This window comes from Uloborus diversus, chromosome 2 (genome assembly GCF_026930045.1).
Source record: "Uloborus diversus isolate 005 chromosome 2, Udiv.v.3.1, whole genome shotgun sequence".
Taxonomy (NCBI): Eukaryota; Metazoa; Arthropoda; class Arachnida; order Araneae; family Uloboridae; genus Uloborus; species Uloborus diversus.
The window spans coordinates 135,278,665-135,299,671 of NC_072732.1; the positions used below are offsets into that span (position 1 = coordinate 135,278,665).

Sequence of the window (21,007 nt, forward strand, 5' to 3'; positions counted from 1 at the left end):
GCAGAAAACTAGAATTCAGTGAAACTACCAACTTGCAAAAAGTTAATTTTGAAAAAGATAGATATTTAGGATTTAATTAGTCCAAGAATGATGTTATTCAGTTTGTAAAAGCAGTATTTTTTATTTGTTTATTTTTTTCGCACATTCAAATTGAGTTAATTGAACTGAATCCTTCCATTCAATTTTTTACACTAATATAGGAAAAAAGTTAAGAAAGAACCATAATACAACACAAAGAATGTTCCTAAAAAGTGTAAAAGTAATATAAGAGCAAGAAATTAATTATAAAAAGTTTTTTATATGCATTTATTGCTTGTTATTCGATGGTTACGTTAGTCACGTTACGTTAGTCACACACAGTTTTTCGGAAAAGTGCCATTTAGGGCCAGAAAAGATTCGTCTGTAACAAATCTGTAGTACGATTTAAAAAATAGATTGTTTACCTCTTACAAATATATCGGCCAATTTTAAATGTCTGCGTAAGTTTCAGAAAAAATTGTCTCGTAACATAAGCATTGTTTCTCAGGGTTGCAAAAATGTTACGTTAGTCACGATGCCTTTTTTGGTGAAAAAACACCTGCCAGCGTTTATTTTTCTTCAAATTCTTGGTAGAAATGAAAAATAGTCACCTTGTACATTTTAAATCTGCATATTAAACCAAAACACATTTATTTTTACTCCCGGTGTAAATAAAAAGAATTTGAAAATCAGCTGCGAATGTTACGTTAGTCACTATGGAATGACCCTAAATATATGATTGCTTTGTTTCAAAAGCAATGAGTGAACCAAACCAATTCTTTAAAATAAGGATACTACTTGATACTAGGTATATTCTAGTATACATATTTTGGTGACTCACTCATAGCTTTAAGGGCAAAGGTCAGTTGAAAATGCAGTTTTTTTAACGTTTTTTTGCCTTGCTTGGGCCCAGTGGTCAAGGTTGCAGAAAATTTTATTACAGTGGAAGCATGAAATTTTGGGAGTTTAAAGTTGGGCAGTTTATTCATTCTAGTATTTATATGAGTTTGAGCTCGTAAGATTTTGAGTAGCACGCTGTTAAACTCTTGAAAAAACACTTTTTTTATACTGAAATCATCATTTTTGAGACTGTTTAATTAAGTAAGATGATTAGATCTCATGGTTTTCTGACATGAGTCTAAAACTATACCACATAGAACATAATTACAGCTCTTGCTCAAAGTTATTGACTCAGGTGTTATAGAGTAATTGACCTAAAAGTTTGATTCTTGTTGTTTCAAATTATCAACTGTGGGACCACATAGTTTAAAATATTGATTAGTTGCCATGGGTTTCTAACCTGGGCCTTAAACTACACCACTCGGACTATAATTACAGCTGTGTCCCAAAGTTGCTGACCCATCGCGATCACAGTTATTGACATCTAAACTTGGTCATTTTTTAAAAAATCATAGACTTTAAAACCGTTTAACTACTAAAGCCAAGATAAATGAAAGCTATATTATATTTTTCTTAGTACTATACTGTGGTGAGTAGTTAATCATATACTTATTTCCGAGGGTTTCGCGGCTTTGCAGATATCCAGGTCCAAACAAGGCAAAAACAGTTTAAAAAATTGCATTTTCAATTGACCTTTGCCTTCAAAGCCATGAGTGAATCACCAAAATATTTATTCTAGAATGTACCTAATATCAAGTAGTATTCTTATTTAAAAGAATTGGCTTGGTTCACTCATTGCTTTTGAAGCAAAGCAATCATATATTTAGCCCTTTTTTTTCATGACCTTAAACTTTGACCCCTACTCAAGGACAAACAAATCAGTTTTTTTTTTTTAACTTCACTTTTTCTTAATCATTGTACCACTAACACATCCTGACATTTTTACGAAAATTGAAGACATCAACTAGGGTCAGGTGGGGTCGAATAGGTAGTTTATTAATCTTTGAGTTACAGAAAAAAAAATACACCTTTTTCAAAAATAAAAATACTCATCTTAAATTACAATAGTTTGACTTTATTTTGGTTCAAGAAAAAACTGAATGGAAACAGTCTGTTTAGTGGCAGCCTTATTAAAAGTTACATAGTATAAATCAAAACTGATATCTTTGAAACTTTGTTTTCAGGATTTTGTTTGAATTTAGATAGCATTCTACTACTGTTATTCTCATTTAAAGAAGTCTCCTTTGTCAACTGAAAAAATCAGAAAAGAAAAATTCCATACATTTTAAGAAATGTGTTTAAAAAATTTAAGTGGGGTTGAATGGGTATACTATTAGGCTTAATGACATTGGTTGTGGAATTAACATTTTTTTCTCATTAAAAGTTTTTCTCTGAAGTAAATCGTTCATTCTATCAAAAGTTTTATATTCTGAAACCCTTATGTTATGGAGTTGCTTATGGTTGCACTAAATCTGGTTGGATGGAAGACACAATCTTTGAAGAATGGTTCAAACTTTTCTCAAAGCATTTGAAAAGACATTGCAAGCCATCTGACATATGAAACTGTAAAGCATGCTATCGATAAAGAAATTATCATTTGCCTACTGCCCAATAAGAGTCATGCCCAGCAACCACTAGACAAAGCCGCAGCTTACTGAATAAATTGAAAACCAGTGAGATCAAACCCATTCTACTAAGCATATGCACAATATCTACAGGAGATTGTTTGGTAGTTGAAAACATTGCTAGGAAATTTAAAAAGTATTTTATTGCTCACATTCTAGAATCTTTAAATACTTGTGCTTAGACGTGAAATACACTGCCAGCTCAGTCATTTCCAGCCGAGGACTGCAGTTTCATGCTTATTAGCACTCATCAGCCCGGCATAGGAAAGTGACTGAGCTGGAGATGGAAAACCTCTTAAGGAAGCCAAGAGTGCGAAACAAACTGGTAGCTAATATAGAATTAGCAGACCAGACAAGGTCTGTATAATATAGTATGTATTATGTATCTTTATATAAGTCAGAAAAGTAAGTTATACAGTTATAAAAAAAATGTTTTTACTGTAGTGCAGTGATTCAGTTCACAATAAAACAAATTTCCAAAAAGTTTTCACTATAAATTTATGCATGTGATGGGGTACTCCACTAAAAATTGCTCATATATATAGAATATATCATCTTTTTTGTAAAAACTTTCAAAGGGCAATATGTCATTTTTTGAAAGGTAAAAAGATGCACGAGATCTTGCTGGGTAAAAATTTTAATATGAGTTATTTAATTTTTTAACAAAAGTTTCTTTTAAATCTTTAGATTGCTTTAGTTTTGTTATTGCTGAAGATGTAATAGCAGAAGAACCTTATCCACCATTTCCTGCTTCAGTTAAAGATGGCTATGCTGTGTTAGGTAAATTATTTTGTATGAATTGTAGCTTTCTTTCAACTGTGATATAAAGATAACAGTTACTGATTAATATAACTGTGTGATATCTTAAACTATTTGTTTAGTCAATTTACTTTGAGTATTTCAAAGGTTAACCGAAAGTGCTACTTTCTTTTATGCACTTCACACAATTTTTTAATTACTCTTTTTATCCTTCAACATTTCTTCTTAGAAACTAATTGAAATTAAACAGCAAATGTTGAAGATAAAACAATTCCTTCTTTTATCAGCGGTCCTGTTGTTCTCTGAAAGTTTGGGCACAATTTAGTCCCAGGGCTCCCAAATGGTCCGTTTTTCCCTCCAAAGTCTTTTTTAGGGTCAAATCCACTTTAGATCGCTTTTTAACATTTTGGTCCGATTAGTTCACTTTTATACTGATTTTACTTAAAAAACCAGATTTGTAAAAGTTTTCATTACGTTAAAAGATACTGTGTGCTGAAGTTTATTACGCGGCCACAGTGCCCTTTTTCTATTGAATCTGACTTTCCTGCATTGTTTCGCTTCAGATTGATGTCATTACTCCTTCAACCTTTGGAATCTAGCAAATGGAGAGGTTAGGAGGAGGAGTTATGGCAATGCAGTAGTTAGAGGGGAGGGTGTCACCCCTCCCCTCCGACTACTGCATTGCCTATACGATAACCAAGTTTTTCATCAGGAGAACATGTGGTATTTTTTGCTTTCCTCTTACCTTACTATTATTCTCTTTAAAGAAAAGTATGTATCAAAGCATCTACTTGATATTTCAGATTAAGCAATAGACTCTTTCAATATGATGCTTAAAACATTAATAGAAAATTCAAAGATATCTAGTTTCATTAGTATTCTTGTAAGTTTATATCTTCCAATACTGCGGAGTTTACCGAATTGCTACCAAACAGTGACAGGAAAACTGGTGTAAGAACCCTGAAAAAATGTCATATTGACTCGCTGAAAATTATTGTTCTGTCTTAGGGATTGTAGAATACTGAAAATAATAACTTGTGTTGTATATTTTTCCTCTTAAACTCAATATGATATTGGATACTTATTGTAAATAGTAATTAACTGTCCTGTTAGAATCTGGTTCAAATCTCCAGGAAACTAGTTTGCTTTCTCTTATGTTATTCAGTATCTCTCTACTGTACTATCTGCATTAGAGATGTACCGAGTACTCGGTACTCGGCCAAGTTTTGATCAGATACTCGGCCAATACCGAGTAGTTGCAAAAAATTGAATATTGTCCAAGAAAGATATTAAAATTTATAAAAAAAGCGCAAGCATATATAATATTCTGCAAATTTAAATTTTGAGAATAATGAAGTTTGTAATGCTTCAATGGAATAAATCTTTATTTTAATGTCTCCAAAGTTAATAAAACATTTTTATTAAAAATTGTGCAAAAAAGGTAAGTATAGAAAATATGGAATTTTATATTAAAAATGGATTTTTGCTACAAACAAAAATTAGTTATAAGAAATATAAAAATACCTTTGCTTAAAAAACAAAAGGAAATAAAACAACGCTAAAAGCACAGTGCAGGAACACGGCAGACACGTGTTTCGGCATTACAAGGAATTCCTTTCTCAATGCACAAAATGTGAGCTCGTGGATTTAAAGGCATTCAACAAAAGTCGGATTTTTTTGTCGAATGTCTTTACATTCTTTAGCTGACATTTCATGCACTGAAAAAGACGTTCCTTGTAACACAGAAACACGTTTCTGCAGTGTTCCTGCATTCGTTTTATTTGCTTTTAAAAATTATCTATGTTTGGTGGACTAAAACTATAATAGATTGGTGTAATTTGTTTAAATTCCAACTTGATTAATCATACCTTTTATTTATTTATTTTTAATTTAAAAAATAATTTTTTTGTAAAACTTTTGACATAAAACAATTTTTTTTAAATAATGCATAGTTAAATTTCAGCAGAAATTTAGTTTTAAAAACTATTACATGGACAAGGAGGTCTATACTACTATTCCAATAAGTTCAAAATTCATCACATGTGTTTCGGTGGTTCTTCTTAAAATATAATTGGTACTCCATAACTCAGCACAGTAGTGAAAGGCCGAGAATTCGGTACTCAGCTACTCAGCTAAAGTTCTGCTCAGTACGTCTCTACTATGCATAAAGAACTGATAGTACCATTTAATCTTTCACCAAAATCAATAATAAATAAACGTAACAAACTTAGAACTGAATCCACATACGGCCAAGCTCTAGCTTTGTTATTCAAACAGTTAGTTCTGATATGTTCAGTTGAAATGACTATTATAGATTGTGCAAATATATGATAAAAAAAATCTGTTTTGTTTTATCCTCATATTAATATTTACTCTTTTATGATTTTTTTTTCCTTTGCTTATTCATTTTGTTTTATCCATTGTCTTCTTTAAAGCATCTGATAATTCAAGGTTTCGAAATGTTCTCGCTGGAGTTACAACAGGTATCGAGGTTAGTATAATATTATATTTGTTACTCATTAAAGCTACATAAAAAAATATAAATTTAGATTTTCATTTTTTTTTCTTTAAAAGATGTTTTTCATCTTTAAAAAAAAAATAAAATTAATTAAATTAAAGAGTCAGCTTAACTTTAGAAAGAAAAATTCAATTTTTAAATGTAGATGCAGTTAATTTCTTGTAACGACATTTAAGTGTCTACTAGAGTATTTACAATTGCAAAATAGTATTCTTACAGTTCATGTGGAAATAAAGGGACCAGAATTTCTTGATGTAGCAAAGTTGTCACTATAGCCTAGTTCTAGTGCATATATATTTTTTCGTAATGAATATGAGTGTCGAACTCTTAGCTTGTATATAACTCAATTGATTATGATAATACAGGTTGATGTAGAGCTCCCTGACACATTTTGATTTGATAATATATTATGAAATATAAGAATAGAAAAAGACTTGAAGATATAAATGGAGCTTATTTATAAAAGAACTTATGCCACTATGCTTCTGTTTTTTTATGCTGCTTTTCAATTTTACATGTTAGGCAGAATTCACACTATTTATGTATGTAAATAGGCTGTGAAGACTACAAGGTTGCTGCTGTTTTGTTAGAGATTAAGCCCTATGTTTAAATAAATTGAAAAATGTATTTAATATCCTTTTTGAGCAATCGCATTGCTTATTGTTCTCATTTGACTGTTTTGAATTCCTGTGATTTTATTTTCCCCCCGCCTCCCTCTGCAGCACCACCGTCGACCGGCCGCCTCACGATGCTGCTCCTCCAGTGAAAACCGTCTCCAGGTTGCATCCATATCCTACGTACACATACCTACAACACACATACACACACACCTACACATACAAACACTCATGCCTGCACACAGACACACACACACACACACACACCTGTGATTGCGAAAAACATAATTTGAATTCCAAATGTCAAAATTCAAATTAATTTTTAATTTTTTTTGAAAAATGAAATGTATATGAGAAAAATAATATTTGTTGAATTCAGTGCACTGCAATAAGTCCTTCAAAGCATTAAAATTTTCCCTTTAAGCATTAATAGTAGAGATGTGGCGATTTTTCGTAGACTTATTTGATATGACTATTAGGGCTCGACCGATGGCATTTTTTGGCCGATGGGCCGATGCCGATTGTTGGCCGATTGTTTCCCTCAAATGGCCGATTGCCGATGGCCGATGCCGTTGGCCGATGGCAAAAAAAAAAAAGTTAAAAAAAAATAATTTGAATTCTGATATTTTAAATTATGTTTTTCGCAATCACCAGTTGCGACAGGACCCTACTCATTGGAGTTATTGTTTCTAGAAACTGCTCCTGTCCCCCAAACCTGCCATTCTCCTGGGCGGTTACGTGTGTATAGTTGTGTGTGTAGGCGCGCATGCATGTAAAGGCTTATGTGTGCGTTGACCTGTGCATGCACGTAGGCGTGTGTGTTTCTCTGCGTGTGTAACTTCTTGTGCATGTGTAGACTTGTGTGTGCCTAGACTTGTGTATGCACATAAGCGTGTGTGTGTGTGTGTGTGTGTGTGTATGAGCGTGTGTAGGACATGGACGCCACCGACCAGGAGAAGCGGATTTCGGGGGACATTGCTCAGGATCGGAGGAGTCGGGCCTGCGGAGGACGGTGGGCGGGAGTGCTGCAGAGTCGGGGGGAGGGAATAAAATCAGCGTAACGTCAAGGACAGTCAAATGAGAACAATAAGCAATCGTGATTGCTCAAAAAAAAATCTAACAGAAATAAATTTATAAGTTTGTCAGGGATTTAAAGGATCATTGTGTCAGGCTAGGACTAGGTCGGCACGACATACGTGACCTAGAAGGTGCGTACGTGACAGGGCGAAGGGGCTACGAGACCCAAAAACTGCATACGTGCATCCCCTAGCCCTCCATGTTGACCGAAGGTCAGGCACCCCCTATAAATAGAACCCACCGGAGAGAAGGGGGAGAAGACCGAAGAGAGAACGACACAGTTGCGGTCGCGGAGGCTGCCGGTTTTTCTACGGGACCAAGCGAGGTTCGAACTGAACTTTAGGAGCGGGAGAGTTGGGCCCGTGATCCTGAAAAAGAACTGTTGAGACGGGAGAGATTGTGCCCGTCATAAAGGTGGACTGTTACGAACGGGAGAGTAGTGCCCGGTCCCCAAGGTGGATTTACAAAAACCGTGAAAGACTGAGCACCGTATGTGGTATCAACGTGTACATATGTGAATAGTTGTTGTGTACATAGATATACCTAAATAAATCGATATTTAACCCAGAATCTGTGTGCCGTGGAACCTAACTCATTGATTCAATTCACTTTACTTCCTTCCTACGAATAATGAATTGTAATCACAAAAAAAAATCAGATTTCGACCTAAATTTCTATTTTATGAGTACATTCATATGTACCTAAAAAAATATAATCCTGAATTGTTCACATTACCGAAGTAGATCTATCTGCAAAATGGTCATCTTAAACGACTATGTACTTCTGCCAACGTTCGTATAACTTTTAGAAGGACTCCTGGAAGAAATTTACGCAACCTCCTGTAAGGCCTCTAGCGCTGCTGCTTTAATTTCATCGTGGGGAAGAAGGCGACTTTCATGTTGAGGATGCACGGTTCGATTGGTCAATACTCTGATATGACAAACAAATAACATAACGTTTCGTCAAACTTAGCTCTGTGTGACTTTTACCTGTTCCCAGCAAAAAAAAAAAAAAAATCAATGACGCCGCTTTCTTCTGCATCACAGAACTTAGCAAAAATGGCTTCCAGGAGTGTTTCCAAAAGTTATATGAACACTGACAGAAGAAGTACATAGTCCCTCAAGGTGACCTTTTGAAGGTGGATGTGCTTCGGTAATGTGAACTATTCTGGGTAAGATATTATACAGCTTGTCCCCCGAACTTTTGGATCGTAATACGTACAATCTGTATAGGGTGTAGTTATGCTTCTCCTTTTTTGACTGCTGTACGATGGAAAACAAAGAACAAGAGAGAAAAAAAAAAGAAGAAAAACAAAGACTGTTTGATAACCAATTGATTTGTTTTTGTTTTTTTTTTTAAATTGAACATACATATTGAACACTAAGATTTCATTAATATTGTAATAATGTATGGATTTAAGTACATTAAACATTGTTAAGAAACATTAAATTATGTTGGTTAATCATTCAAAAAAAATTAAGAATAAAACTATGAAACCTTCAACAAATTACACAATTAAAGTGGAAAGATTGCACGTAGACTTTTTTTAGTCATCAAATTAAACAAAAAAGGTAACAGATAAATTACAATGTTAAATCATAATAGGAATATTTTTATACTTATTTAAAATTTATGAATAGAAAAGTTTGCATTTTTTATAAAAGCAAAACAGTGACATAAATTATGCGGAAAAAAGAAATAGTCATGAAAAGAGCGAGGCTCTTAAAACGCAGCTACAATAAACAAACTCAATATTTACACCAAGTTAATAACTGAATACATATACTACTTGATCTGATGTTTGCACACGTAATATTGAACAAATTGATTGTTTAATCTTTCATGAAGCACTACAAACAAGTTCAAATTAAACTTTTCAAAGTAACAATAATTTTCTGAAATTTAAAAAATTGCATAATAGAAAATCCTTGAAACTTTTCTATAACATATTATTAAAAATATGATGAAAACGAAAATAACTCATTCATTGATTTTATATAAATACATAAAAATAGTTACTTACAACAGAAAAAAAATCGATCGCTATTATTGATGCAAAGAAGATGGCGCATTACGAAATATAGGTAAAACAAGTATAAGAAATACGCAAAATGACATTTCTCGACCAAAATAAATAATCGCTAATTATTTAAGAAATACTTGAAACGATGAGGGTGGGTTAGGAGAGTCACCCTCTGATTTTGGAGTAACTCACAACATTAAACTTCGGTCACAAGTTCGGCCTCATTTTTTTTAGTACAGAAACGCTACCACCAACGCTTCGAGAGATTCTGAATCTATTTCAGCACTATCGAAGAAAAAATTCAAAACTCCCTTTGACTTCCGAATTACGTCACCATTCAAAGCGTCTTTAATCAATTTCTTACATTAATGCTCTAAATTCTTCCTAAACAATAGATAAGGCTTGAAAAAAATATCTCTAATTTTATGAATAGTGTTAGTTTTAAGCAACTAAGAAGTACAACTAGAGTTTAATTTCAGAAATTGAGGGAGCGGGATGAGGGGCACCCAAGCGTTCTCGGAAATACAAAAAATAGTCGTAAAAAATAGAGTTCAAAACAATCATAAACATTGAGCTGAAAAACCCTTTTAAAACTTGCACCCGAGTTTGTTTTGACGTGCAGTGGCGAATTTTAAACATAGCAAATGTTGCAATTGCGCGAGAAGCCCCATAACCATAGGAGCACCGTAAGAGTTACAAAAACGCTTATGATAAATGTTTCACAACTTCTGTGATAGAGAAATAGGGCCTCAAAATGCATTTCGACGGGCCCCAAACTTTTAATTCAGCCGAAGCGATACAGAAAAGAATGCATTACTGTGATTCATATTACAAATATCGAAAAATTAAAAATTACCGTCGGTTCAACGGGAATCTAACAAAATGAAACAGAACCGGTTTCACCATCTCAAATTTTTTTCCATGATCTCCAATTCGGCAATATATCACCAAATGATCGTCAGTCTGAGCACTGCCGTCTCGAGTCAAGGCCGCACGGCTGGTCTGTGACATCATCACCAAGGGGCGAACGTTAGTAAACTCGCAAGAAGTATTGAGCGCTAGATGTAATTTTTCTACATAACTTCACTGTTTTGTTTTCTTTCTTAAATTATATAAAACTATTCTTAAATTAATTTTGGAAATATTTCAATGTTAAATGTTTTCAAAAAAAAAAAATCTGTTGTGGTAGAAGTAAAAATAATTCAAACATTTTGATGCTTATTAGTTGTACAAGTATTTCCCTTTAACTCTTTAAATGTTATAAAATATTTTAAATGATACAACACCAAACTTTTGTTTTCACAGGGGTCTGTCCAGGATTTTTCACAGGGTCCGTTTTTTGTGAAAAATCAAATAATTTTGTGAAAAAAGAATTAATTTTGTGAAAAATCAAAACATTTCGCAAAAAAAAAAAAATGTTAAAACGAAATTTCTGAATTTAGAGATGGCACAAACTGCATCAATTAAACTTAAAGTTGAGTGTTTTCCTCTTCTATGGCGAGAAAATCATTCTGGATTTTTTTTTCTGATATTTGGCGGGGGGGGGGGGGGGCATCGCTCTTTCAAGTATCAATATTTATCTACCATTCTGCATTATGTTAAATTTTATACTAGATATATTTCTGTACAATATTTAAAATAATTGTAACAAAAATATAAATAAACAAAACAAAATTCAGAATAGGGTTCAGCATTCAACTTTTTGACCCAAGACACTCTTAAAAAGCACAGAATTTTGTTTAAAACTTATAAATTCCGTGATTTTAACAAAAATAAAAAGATATTTCAATTGTTTACCTCTTAACAAAGCGTAATAATCATCAAAAATTCGAAAAATCGGATTCCCATAGCGGATGCAAAGAGATCGCAATTCTCAAAGTGAAGGCATCAAAAGTATAAAAACGGCTTGTAAAAGAAATATTTTTGATAAAATTATTTTAAAATTGCATTTTAAGAGTCCTATGATAACATATCATTAATATCTGTGGACACAGTTGACTCCCCCCCCCCCAAAAAAAATAATAATAAAATAAAATAAACCATCTATTCAGCATTTTAATTTTTGACTCATAACAGAAAATGGAATTTTGCTTTAAAAACTTGAAATGAGAGTTCTAACAGAGATAAAGAGACTTTTCATTTATTTGAATCCTAATAAAGCGAAGTTAGCTTGAAAAAAGAACAAAATATGATTCTCATATCGGATGTTAAAAGATTGCATTTTTCAAAATGTAGACATCTAAAGAAAAAAAAAACGGTAATTAAAAGAGTTTATTTAAAGTTAATCATCCTTGTTAGCATCGAAAAATCAAAATCCATATAATTTTCTCCCAAAATAACAATTAAACATCGCACCGCACCGTAAAAACGCAAATATTGACAAGCCGACAAAATGATGAGAATATTTTCTAATCAAGTCATTGTAAAGGTTCAACGCCAGACGCTAAGTGGTGATAGTTTTGAAGTTGGTAACCCTATCTGAAGCGATCATATTTTTTCCTCACCCTTACTATCCCTTTGCAGTTCTAAGTTCATTTCGCAGATATATATTATTATTGTTTATTAAATCATGAGCGGAGAAAAGTTCTTACCAATGCCTTTTCAGAAAAGTTTACAACAACACCGCTGCTAATTAGCTGTGATAAAACAAACAACCATTATATTTATTTGGCAGTAGCAATTATTTATCGCTTGCAGGAGCATCGCAAGAGTGCCGATCTTTTCTTTTCTTTTTTTTTTTCAAAATTAGCCGATTTTGTATAAGCTGATCCCTCTAATTTAACTTAAAAAAAGGTTCCAAAAATGATCGGTTTATACACAGAAATATGCATTATTTTGCTTTTAAATTTGCTCTTTCAATAAACAATTTGTGACAGATCCGATCTTGTTTATCAGAATTTTGTGAAGGGTCCGTTTTGTTTGATCGGGATTTTGTGAAAGGTCCGTTTTGTTTGATAGGGATTTTGTGAAAGGTCCGTTTTGGTTGATCGGATTTTTGTGAAGGGTCCGTTAACGGACCCAAATATCCTCTGGCCAGACCCCTGTTTCATGAATCTTTCTTAATAATTAGAAGACAGTGGAATGAAAGATTCAAAGCTTCTTGATTTAAAGTGCAAAATCATTCTTATTTTTCTTCGTGTGAATATGCTAGATAATTTTTGTAGGTTAAAATAAAAACAAAAATTCAAGACTACATTTTTATTTCGTACAAAACATCAGTAATACATAACCATTTGTGAAAAAAAAAAAGAATTATTTGACACATTGTTTTTAAAAATTTTTACATAGCTCACAATAGAATTCAGCATGAGTAGAACCAAAACATTAGTATATCTTTTCAGACAAAGTCAATAGTTCATATTAACACAATTTTTATTTCGTATTTAAATTAGAATTTACTAAAAAAATTCACTACACTCTTTTGGTTCTCATACATCACACATCGGTTTCACAATTTTAAAAATCACTGTTGAAAATTGCATCTTATTTTGAAATATTACAGGAAAAAAAATATGTTTTTGAGATTTAGTAATAGTCTGTCCTTTAATTGCATAAGGTGCTTGTTTTAAGCGAAATAACTGCAATATGAAGAGACAGATGTTAATGCTAGAGAAAACCACCGAAATAATATTTTTTGTAATGCATGAAGTAGTACAGGTCTTAGTCAAGTCGATTATAATTAAACAGTTAACCACTTGTACCTTTAAATAATTTCCTCGACGGAGTGGAACACTGCCTTTGCTAGACATATCCTAATTGAGAAAAACAACCACTACAATTAGAGAAGTTATGTCATAAAGAAATCAATACTATTTTAAATTTAAAGGGAAAAAAAGAAATTTATTTGTATAAGCATGCAATATATTTTAAGGGACAGTAAAGTGTAGAATTTCCTCTCAAAAATATGCAATACCTAAAGGGTATTGCATATTTTTGCTAAGGTGATGAAATCTCAAACTAATTTAAACTGGATTAAAGTTAAATAAAAATCGAAGTACAAGAATGAAAGGAAATTTCGTGGTAAGAAATATTTTTCACGCTGTAAAGCAAAACATTTGCAAAGTCATACAAACTATTTTTACACGATGCAAAGATAATGATACAATATATTCCTGAAATTTTACTAGCAGTAACTAAACAAAATTTATTCTCAAAGAAGAAAGAAGTATAGTACTTTAAAAACATAGCGTTGCTATCGTTTAAATACATAGAGACGTTACGATTCGCGTTAGGGTTAGCTGTTACGGCATTTGACTCGGGAAAACATGCCTATAAATCAAATTCAGAACAAATTCCCTTCACATTTCTTTTACTATCTTTTAAATTTGCAATAAGAATACAGAAAGATATGTTGATTCTTACCTATTGAGTTCCTTTACTATCACAGCATCGAGTTGGTTCACACTGCCGGTCAAACGGAACAACGTGCACTGGAAGATATTTGCTTTGCGTCGTGAACCGCGAATGGAAAAAACTCGCCCCCTCCTGATGACGTAGTAGCCCCTTCCGCTTTCAGAAGCGTGGCCTTGAGTCGAGACGGTGGTGGTCTGAGACGCTATATTAGTTTTCCATTGAAATAAATAATAAATAGCCACAAAAGATGAGTAAATAGGCTTTTTAGAACACCCGATCGAAAACAAAAAAGGGAAGTGCACAACTGGAACGTACGCACACCCCACATGCAAAATTTTAGCCTTCTACAGCTTACCATTTTTGGGTTATGACTTATGAGAGATACACACGTACATCCAGCCGCAAAAAACAACACAATAATTAACTTGTTTGGTACCTGAATGCAGTATTAAAAACTCTTTCAGGTGTGACTAAATAAGAAATTCATATTGAAATTTAAGTAAACAACTTTATATGAAAACAATAACTCCCTTTACTTTGTATTAAAAAGTAAAACAACAAAGGTCCTTTTTTTTTTCAAAAACATCGGCCAATTCCATCGGCTTTTCGATGTATTTTAAGGCCGATGGGCCGATGTTTCCTGCAAGTTAGCATGGGCGGCCGATGCCGATGGCAAAATTGTTGAACCATCGGCGCCGATGCATCGGTCAAGTCCTAATGGCTATATGACATCCTGCAGCTAAAAAGTGCAGAAATTGTACAAAAATTTCCATCCTGAAGCAACAGTTAAAAGTTGCTTTTAAAAATTTGCATGAAAAGTATTGTTGAATTATATCTCTCCCCCTCCCCCCTTTTAAATAATAGAAGTTCGATACTTAATATAATAATGAAATATGCATGTCCTTAGATGCTACTGTTTTGTTTTATTAATTTTCAATTGAAGTTCATCACTGTCATAAGAATCAATACAGTAACCCCTCGTTATATAGGGCTTGTCGGGGGGCAACATAAAAGCGTGATATATACGAAAACGCAATATAACCGAGGTCATGAAAAGTAACGATTTAATTAACGTAAAAACTAATTGCATTTGCTTTTGCAAAATATTAGTTTTTTTACCATATTAGGACGATTTTCTTATTAAAATCAAGAAGCATTAGTCTACCAATTTTTTGTTAAAAATATATAAAAAATATTGTTATTGTTGTATGGTGGAACATGAATCAAAGTAGCAGCTTAAAGAGTTATGAACTAAGCGTACGCAAAATATGACTGTTGAGTTTTATGATTAAATAAAGAAAAAAATATTTATTCAGGGAAAAATTTATAAAAAAATTCTGTGATGTCAAATGGAAAGCAACAATTTATAAATATATTTATAATTTTCTTAGAGACAAAGGAAAAGCATGATATATCCGCAATGTAACGAGGGGTTACTTACTGTATTTAAAATTTAGCTATTTGTTCCTGGTAAGTTGGAACTGCCATAATGTTTAAATATTTGCTGAAAATACTACATATTGGCGAAGCTTTTACTGTAAACAAAATTTACTTCCTTTTGCAGCCAGAATCAATAGTAGTGTCTGGTTCTTGTATTCGAGTGAGTACTGGCTCTATGATTCCTAATGGTGCTGATGCAGTTATTCAGGTTGAGGATACAGCTGTTGCTGAAAAGGATGATGAAGTAAAGATATCAATCTTATTCATATATCATTTCAGATTTTAGTTTAAACCAAAGCATTTTGCTTTTAATGGTGGAAAATTACTTAATTGATAATCTTATTTCCTATTGTTGTCAATCAATGTGAAAAAATTTCCTTTATCTCACATTGGATTAATATCTTAAATTTTGTATGTACTGTGTCTGAATCTGTAAATACTTCATGTTATATTTTTTAGTCTCGAGAATCTCACATATTTCTCACATGAAACTTCCTAGTTTTAATGATGTGCCCAGATATACAGTTTAAATTATCTTTGCTTAGTAAGTTATACATTTTTAACTTAAAATTAAATAAAATAATAAATACTAAAAAATACGTTTTTGAAAGTCTAAGTAATAGACACTGAAAGTTGTTCCGAATTACATTGTTTTATTTTGTCTTTTGCACAAAAATGATTCTATTGACAAATAAAAATAAAGAGCAAAACATGCTGAATTAAATCTGTTGTACATGCTATTCTCATTTTTTAAAAATATACAAAGTATTTTGTCTTCATATATTATTATTGATTTTATAATACATATTTGTAATTTGTTGCAAGTAAAGTGCCTTAAAAGTTATAACCTAGAAGCAGTTTCTAAAGTTGACATCTTGACAACAACAAACAAAGCATCTTCAATTTTCTAAAATAATTCAAAAGGAGTTTTTGTTTCTTCTTTAGAAGAAAGTGCATTATTTTCTTTAAAAATATCCGCTTCAAGAACTGTTTTTAGGATATCAGCTTTACGGCACTTTACCATACTTGTTTTTAAATATCATACACATTTCTATCATTGAACTAGTAGATAAAATATTAATTTTAAAAACAAAATATGGGTTTTAAAAACTAAATGTAAGCTGACTTGAGAATCAATAATTATGTTTTGCACTGTATTAATATCAGTAAAAAATACAGTGGATGCCAATTAATTGGAATCAACCACTGTAAGGAATCAAATCATCAAAAACAGAACGAAATCTATTAAATTAGCTACTTTATTGAATCATCCACTTTATGGAATCAGAACTGTTTAGAACAAGCGTGATTTATATAAGCAGCGACTATTGAAACATCAATAAGAATAAAAGTTCAAAGCATAGCACAGCAGCCTTTGTATGAGAAAAATAATGCAGAAGTGTTCTTTAGGTCATTAATGCCTAGAACCACTGAGGCTTTACTGTAGGGGTTTCTTTTACACTTTTCTATATTTAAGAAATGAATACTCAGGAGATCCTTTTGAAAATCGACTTAAAAAGCAAGCTCTATTTTTTAAATGCCAATGTGGAACCGTTGAAACAGTGCATACAAATATTGGTTTCAATATCTATTTCTATACTGAATTATTTGTATACTGAATTTATTTTTATGGTTTTAGGGTAATGAAGTAAAAATTGAAATACTGAAGCAACCCACAAAGCATCAAGATATTAGGTATGATTTGTCCAAAGAAATTTTTAAAAAATTCTCAAATTTTAAAATAATTTTAACTAACTAAATCTTATTCTGTACACTTAGTTATGCATATGTTTTTTTTTTCACAAATGCATATATATAATTTTATTTCTGCTAGAATCATTATATTTTGGTATTAATGATTCCAGCTGATTATGCTTTGTTTTGTCTTTTAAAGTTATATTGCTGTGATAAGCACAGATGTGGTATCTGCAGTAGAGCTCAAAATGAGACGTTGATGATTAAAGTTTTACAACTTGTTTCTTTGATTTGTGACTTAATTAAATATTCAACTCGCAGTAGTCATTTTGCAAATAACTAATCTAACCTACGTAAGAGCCTCTTTTTTTTTTTTTTTTTTTTTTTTTGTAAAAGTTTTTATTTAAAATTAATAAATTTAGTTATGAAAAGTTTTCTCTTCAAAACCCAGGCCGAGGAGTCAGTCACCTTTCTCACCTTTAGTCACCTTTTGAAAATTTGGTTACTTTTAGTCACCTTTTGCAACTTTTGTCACCTTTCTCACCTTTCTTGAAGTGCATCTTAGGATTTTTTTTTTAAATAATTAAATCTTTGAAAAGTATTTGAATGATAGCTTTAACAGTGAAATTAATTAAAAAATAGCCTTAAATATGCCCCCCCCCCCCCCACCTTGTTGTTTAAGAAAAATAGCTATGCTACCGGGAAATCAGGGAATATTTTTTATCGCTTGCAATTGCACCCTAAGAGCAGAACCAGTCTTTCTATCCCTTCCACAGATGGACTTGCTCCCTATTTTCGGGAATGCATGTTAAAGGAAGCATGTTTATTCTATTATGCTTTGAGCTTTGATGAAACTACCAATGTCAAAGACAAAAAAGAACTGCAACGAACAATAAAATATTGGTCTGAAAGCCAATGTTGCATCATAACAAGGCATCTCAAAACTTTCTTCTTGGGCAAGGCAGTTGGTGAAATTTCAATTGAGAAGCTATGTGAAGCACTTACCGAGAGTAATTATCCATGAATAAATGTCTCATGCTTTCCTTTGGATGGTCCTTATGTTAATAAAAAGGTTTTTAGGTTGTTTGACACTATTATCCTTCAGACACAAGAAAAAAGCCTAATAAATATTGGTACTTGCAGTATTCATACAATGCATAATGCATATGTCAAAGCATTGCAATATTTAGGTGAAGAAGCATCTGAACTTCTTCTTAGTACTTATAACTATTTTGATGGTTGGCCTTCCCGTTAGGAGGACTTCAAAGAAGTGCAAGCTCAACTAAATACCCCTCATTGCAAGTTCCTGAAACACAAAACTACCCATTGGCTTACCCTTGGACCTGCAGCAAACAGACTACTGGAACAGTGGGATGCTCTTCAGAATTATTTTTTTAAACATGTGCCTTTAAAAAAGAATTCAGCTATGCAATGCAGGTCATATAAAGCTGTTGCAAATGTTTTAAAAAGATCTTCTATAAAAACTGAGCTGCATTTTATCTTTTCATCTGCTGATTTGTTTATGCAGTTCACAAAACGCTTTTAATGCCAAGCACCTATGATACATAAATTGTACCAAGAAAGAGACCATTGTTCAGACTTTTATGGCTCGGGTTATAAAAGCCTCTGTCATAAAGTAAGTTGATTTTTTAAATGTAGACACGGATGAACTGTTTGCAGTTGGTAACAGACTACCTCTTGAAGATCTCGTTGTTAGTGGAGAGGTGACAGATGAACTGTCAAAACTGAAAGAAAATGAAAAGGTTATGTTTTTAAGAGCTGTTAAAAAGCATTGTGTGACTGCATGCAAGTATGTAATAGAAAAAAGTTGCATATCAAACGGATTACTGAAAAGTTTTAAATTTTTGGATCCAAAAGAGAGAAGTAAATCTAGAAGCTGTAAGGATTTGATAAAGGTTGCCAAAATCATGCCTTTAGATGTTCCACTCGATAAGTTGCAAGATGAATGGAAACTTTTGCAGCTGGAAAAAGATGATGAAGCATCCAAAAACAAAACCATTGATATCTACTGGCAGCAGCACATTTCGAAAAACGACTCAACTTCCAATGATCTAATGTTCCTAAGGTGATAAAAGCTTCACTTCAGGGTTTGGTTTTTTACTGTCCAAAACTGGTTTAGGACAGGACAGGTGGTTTTTACCGTCCAAAACTGTCTAAAAGTGTCCAAAACTGCCTTAAACTGTCCAAAACTATGTTAAAGTTAAAGGGGTGTAATCTAATCAATTCGTTTTCACTGCAATATTCATGATGCATAAATAAAGATATTAATGAGGTTTAATTAATCAGTATTTGATAATATTTTTCTTCAAAATGTTCATTTAAAAAACATTTTACTTAAAAAAAATTGCCAATAACTTTTTCACAAAAACTTATTTAATAGTTGGTAGAGTTTCGAAAGGAAATTTACAACACTACCAAGACAACTAATTTCAGTTCCATTCATAACGCAAAGGAATATTATTAAATGTACAATATTTAGGTGCAAGAAAAAAGCTAAATTTTTTAAATGGTTTTTGCAAATAAGTTCTACATGATTTTTTTAAAAAAATCATTTTTTAAATCTTAGATTAAAGAACAAGAAATTGATGATTAAACACTTATATTATAAAACTTGTGCTATTCTTTTTTTAGTTTACGTTTTTAATGTACATTCTGTAACTAAAAAGAATTGTAATTTATTGCATTTAAGTCAATTATTGCACCCCGGTAGCAGAAACTGCGAGATACGAGACGTGCGTCGCAGATTTTTCAGCGGCCTGCAGACAATTTTACAAAAGAACACAAAAAAAAAAGGAAAGAAAAAAATAATAAATAAATAAAAGAAAAAAAAACGAATGAAATACAACTTAGAAAACATCGTTTAGAGATCGTTTATTGACTGGAAAGGCGATGGATGCTTTTAGCTAGAAACATAGTCGCCATATTTGGTCATTCACAAGATCGAATTAGATAAGATGCTTAAGTGCCTAAGTTTTCAAAAACAAAGCAGAATTGGATGTTTTATTAAACTGCAAATTAATGAAAATAACTTACAATGTGCAGCAAATCTTTTTTTTTTTTTAATCTTTTATTTTTTAAGTAATTTTCTTGAGAAATGAAAAGTTTTATATTTGAAATTTCACCTTATCCTCATTGCTTTGGACGCAAAAGCGCTAAACACTTTAACTAAAGTGTAATCTCTTGGAGATTTTTTTTTTAAATTATTTTTTTTGCAACAAATTCTAAAATTTATATCTTAATTTTCGGTGTAGTCTCCATGTTTGGTCATTCCTAAGATGTTGGTAAGCAAGACACTTCAAGTGCCTACGTTTTCATAAACGGAATGAGATGTTTGTTGCAATGCAAACTGGTTGAAAATTGTGTAGAATGTGCCATTTTTTCGGATAATTCTTAATTATTGTCTTGAAAATTGCAAAATTCTATCTTTAGAATATTACCTTATCTTCAATTCTTTAGAGGATTTTATTTTTTAAGGATTTTGAATGTATTTCTACTTTTATGTAAGAAATTCAAAAATATATTTAGAATCATGCATTTTTCGCGTAGACGCCATGTTTGATCATTCGCAAGATGGAAATAGACGAGACTGTTAATTAATTGCCTATGTTTCCAAAAACATAATTTGATATTTACCTCAATGCAAACTATTGAAGATTACATAAAATGTACAATAAACCGTGTTTCTTTTTAAATGATTTTCATAAAAAATTTGAATTATTACCTGCACAATTGTATTTGCTTTAGAAGCTTTCCTAAAAACTAAAACATTCATCTAAAATGTAGTTTCCTGCCAACTTCTAATTTACAAATTTATTTATTTATTTTTTAAAAAAAATTCAAACACCTATTTTTACTTAAATTTTCCACATTTAAAGAAATATGTATTGATTAATTGATTTTCATAATGCGCAGAGTTCTATTTATTTTTGTGAGAGTAGTGAAAACTGTCCCCCCCCCCCCT

General features: G+C 32.0%; 1 protein-coding gene across 1 annotated transcript in view; it reads left to right on the plus strand.

The window, feature by feature from the left end:
* The window catches only part of LOC129217351 (gephyrin-like), a 77,816-nt gene that overhangs the window by 22,868 nt on the left and 33,941 nt on the right, over positions 1-21,007 (plus strand). The window contains exons 11-14 of the mRNA XM_054851636.1: positions 3,231-3,323; positions 5,738-5,793; positions 15,455-15,574; positions 16,970-17,025. Of these exons, the coding sequence (XP_054707611.1) occupies positions 3,231-3,323; positions 5,738-5,793; positions 15,455-15,574; positions 16,970-17,025 (325 nt within the window). The remainder of the gene's footprint in view (positions 1-3,230; positions 3,324-5,737; positions 5,794-15,454; positions 15,575-16,969; positions 17,026-21,007) is intronic.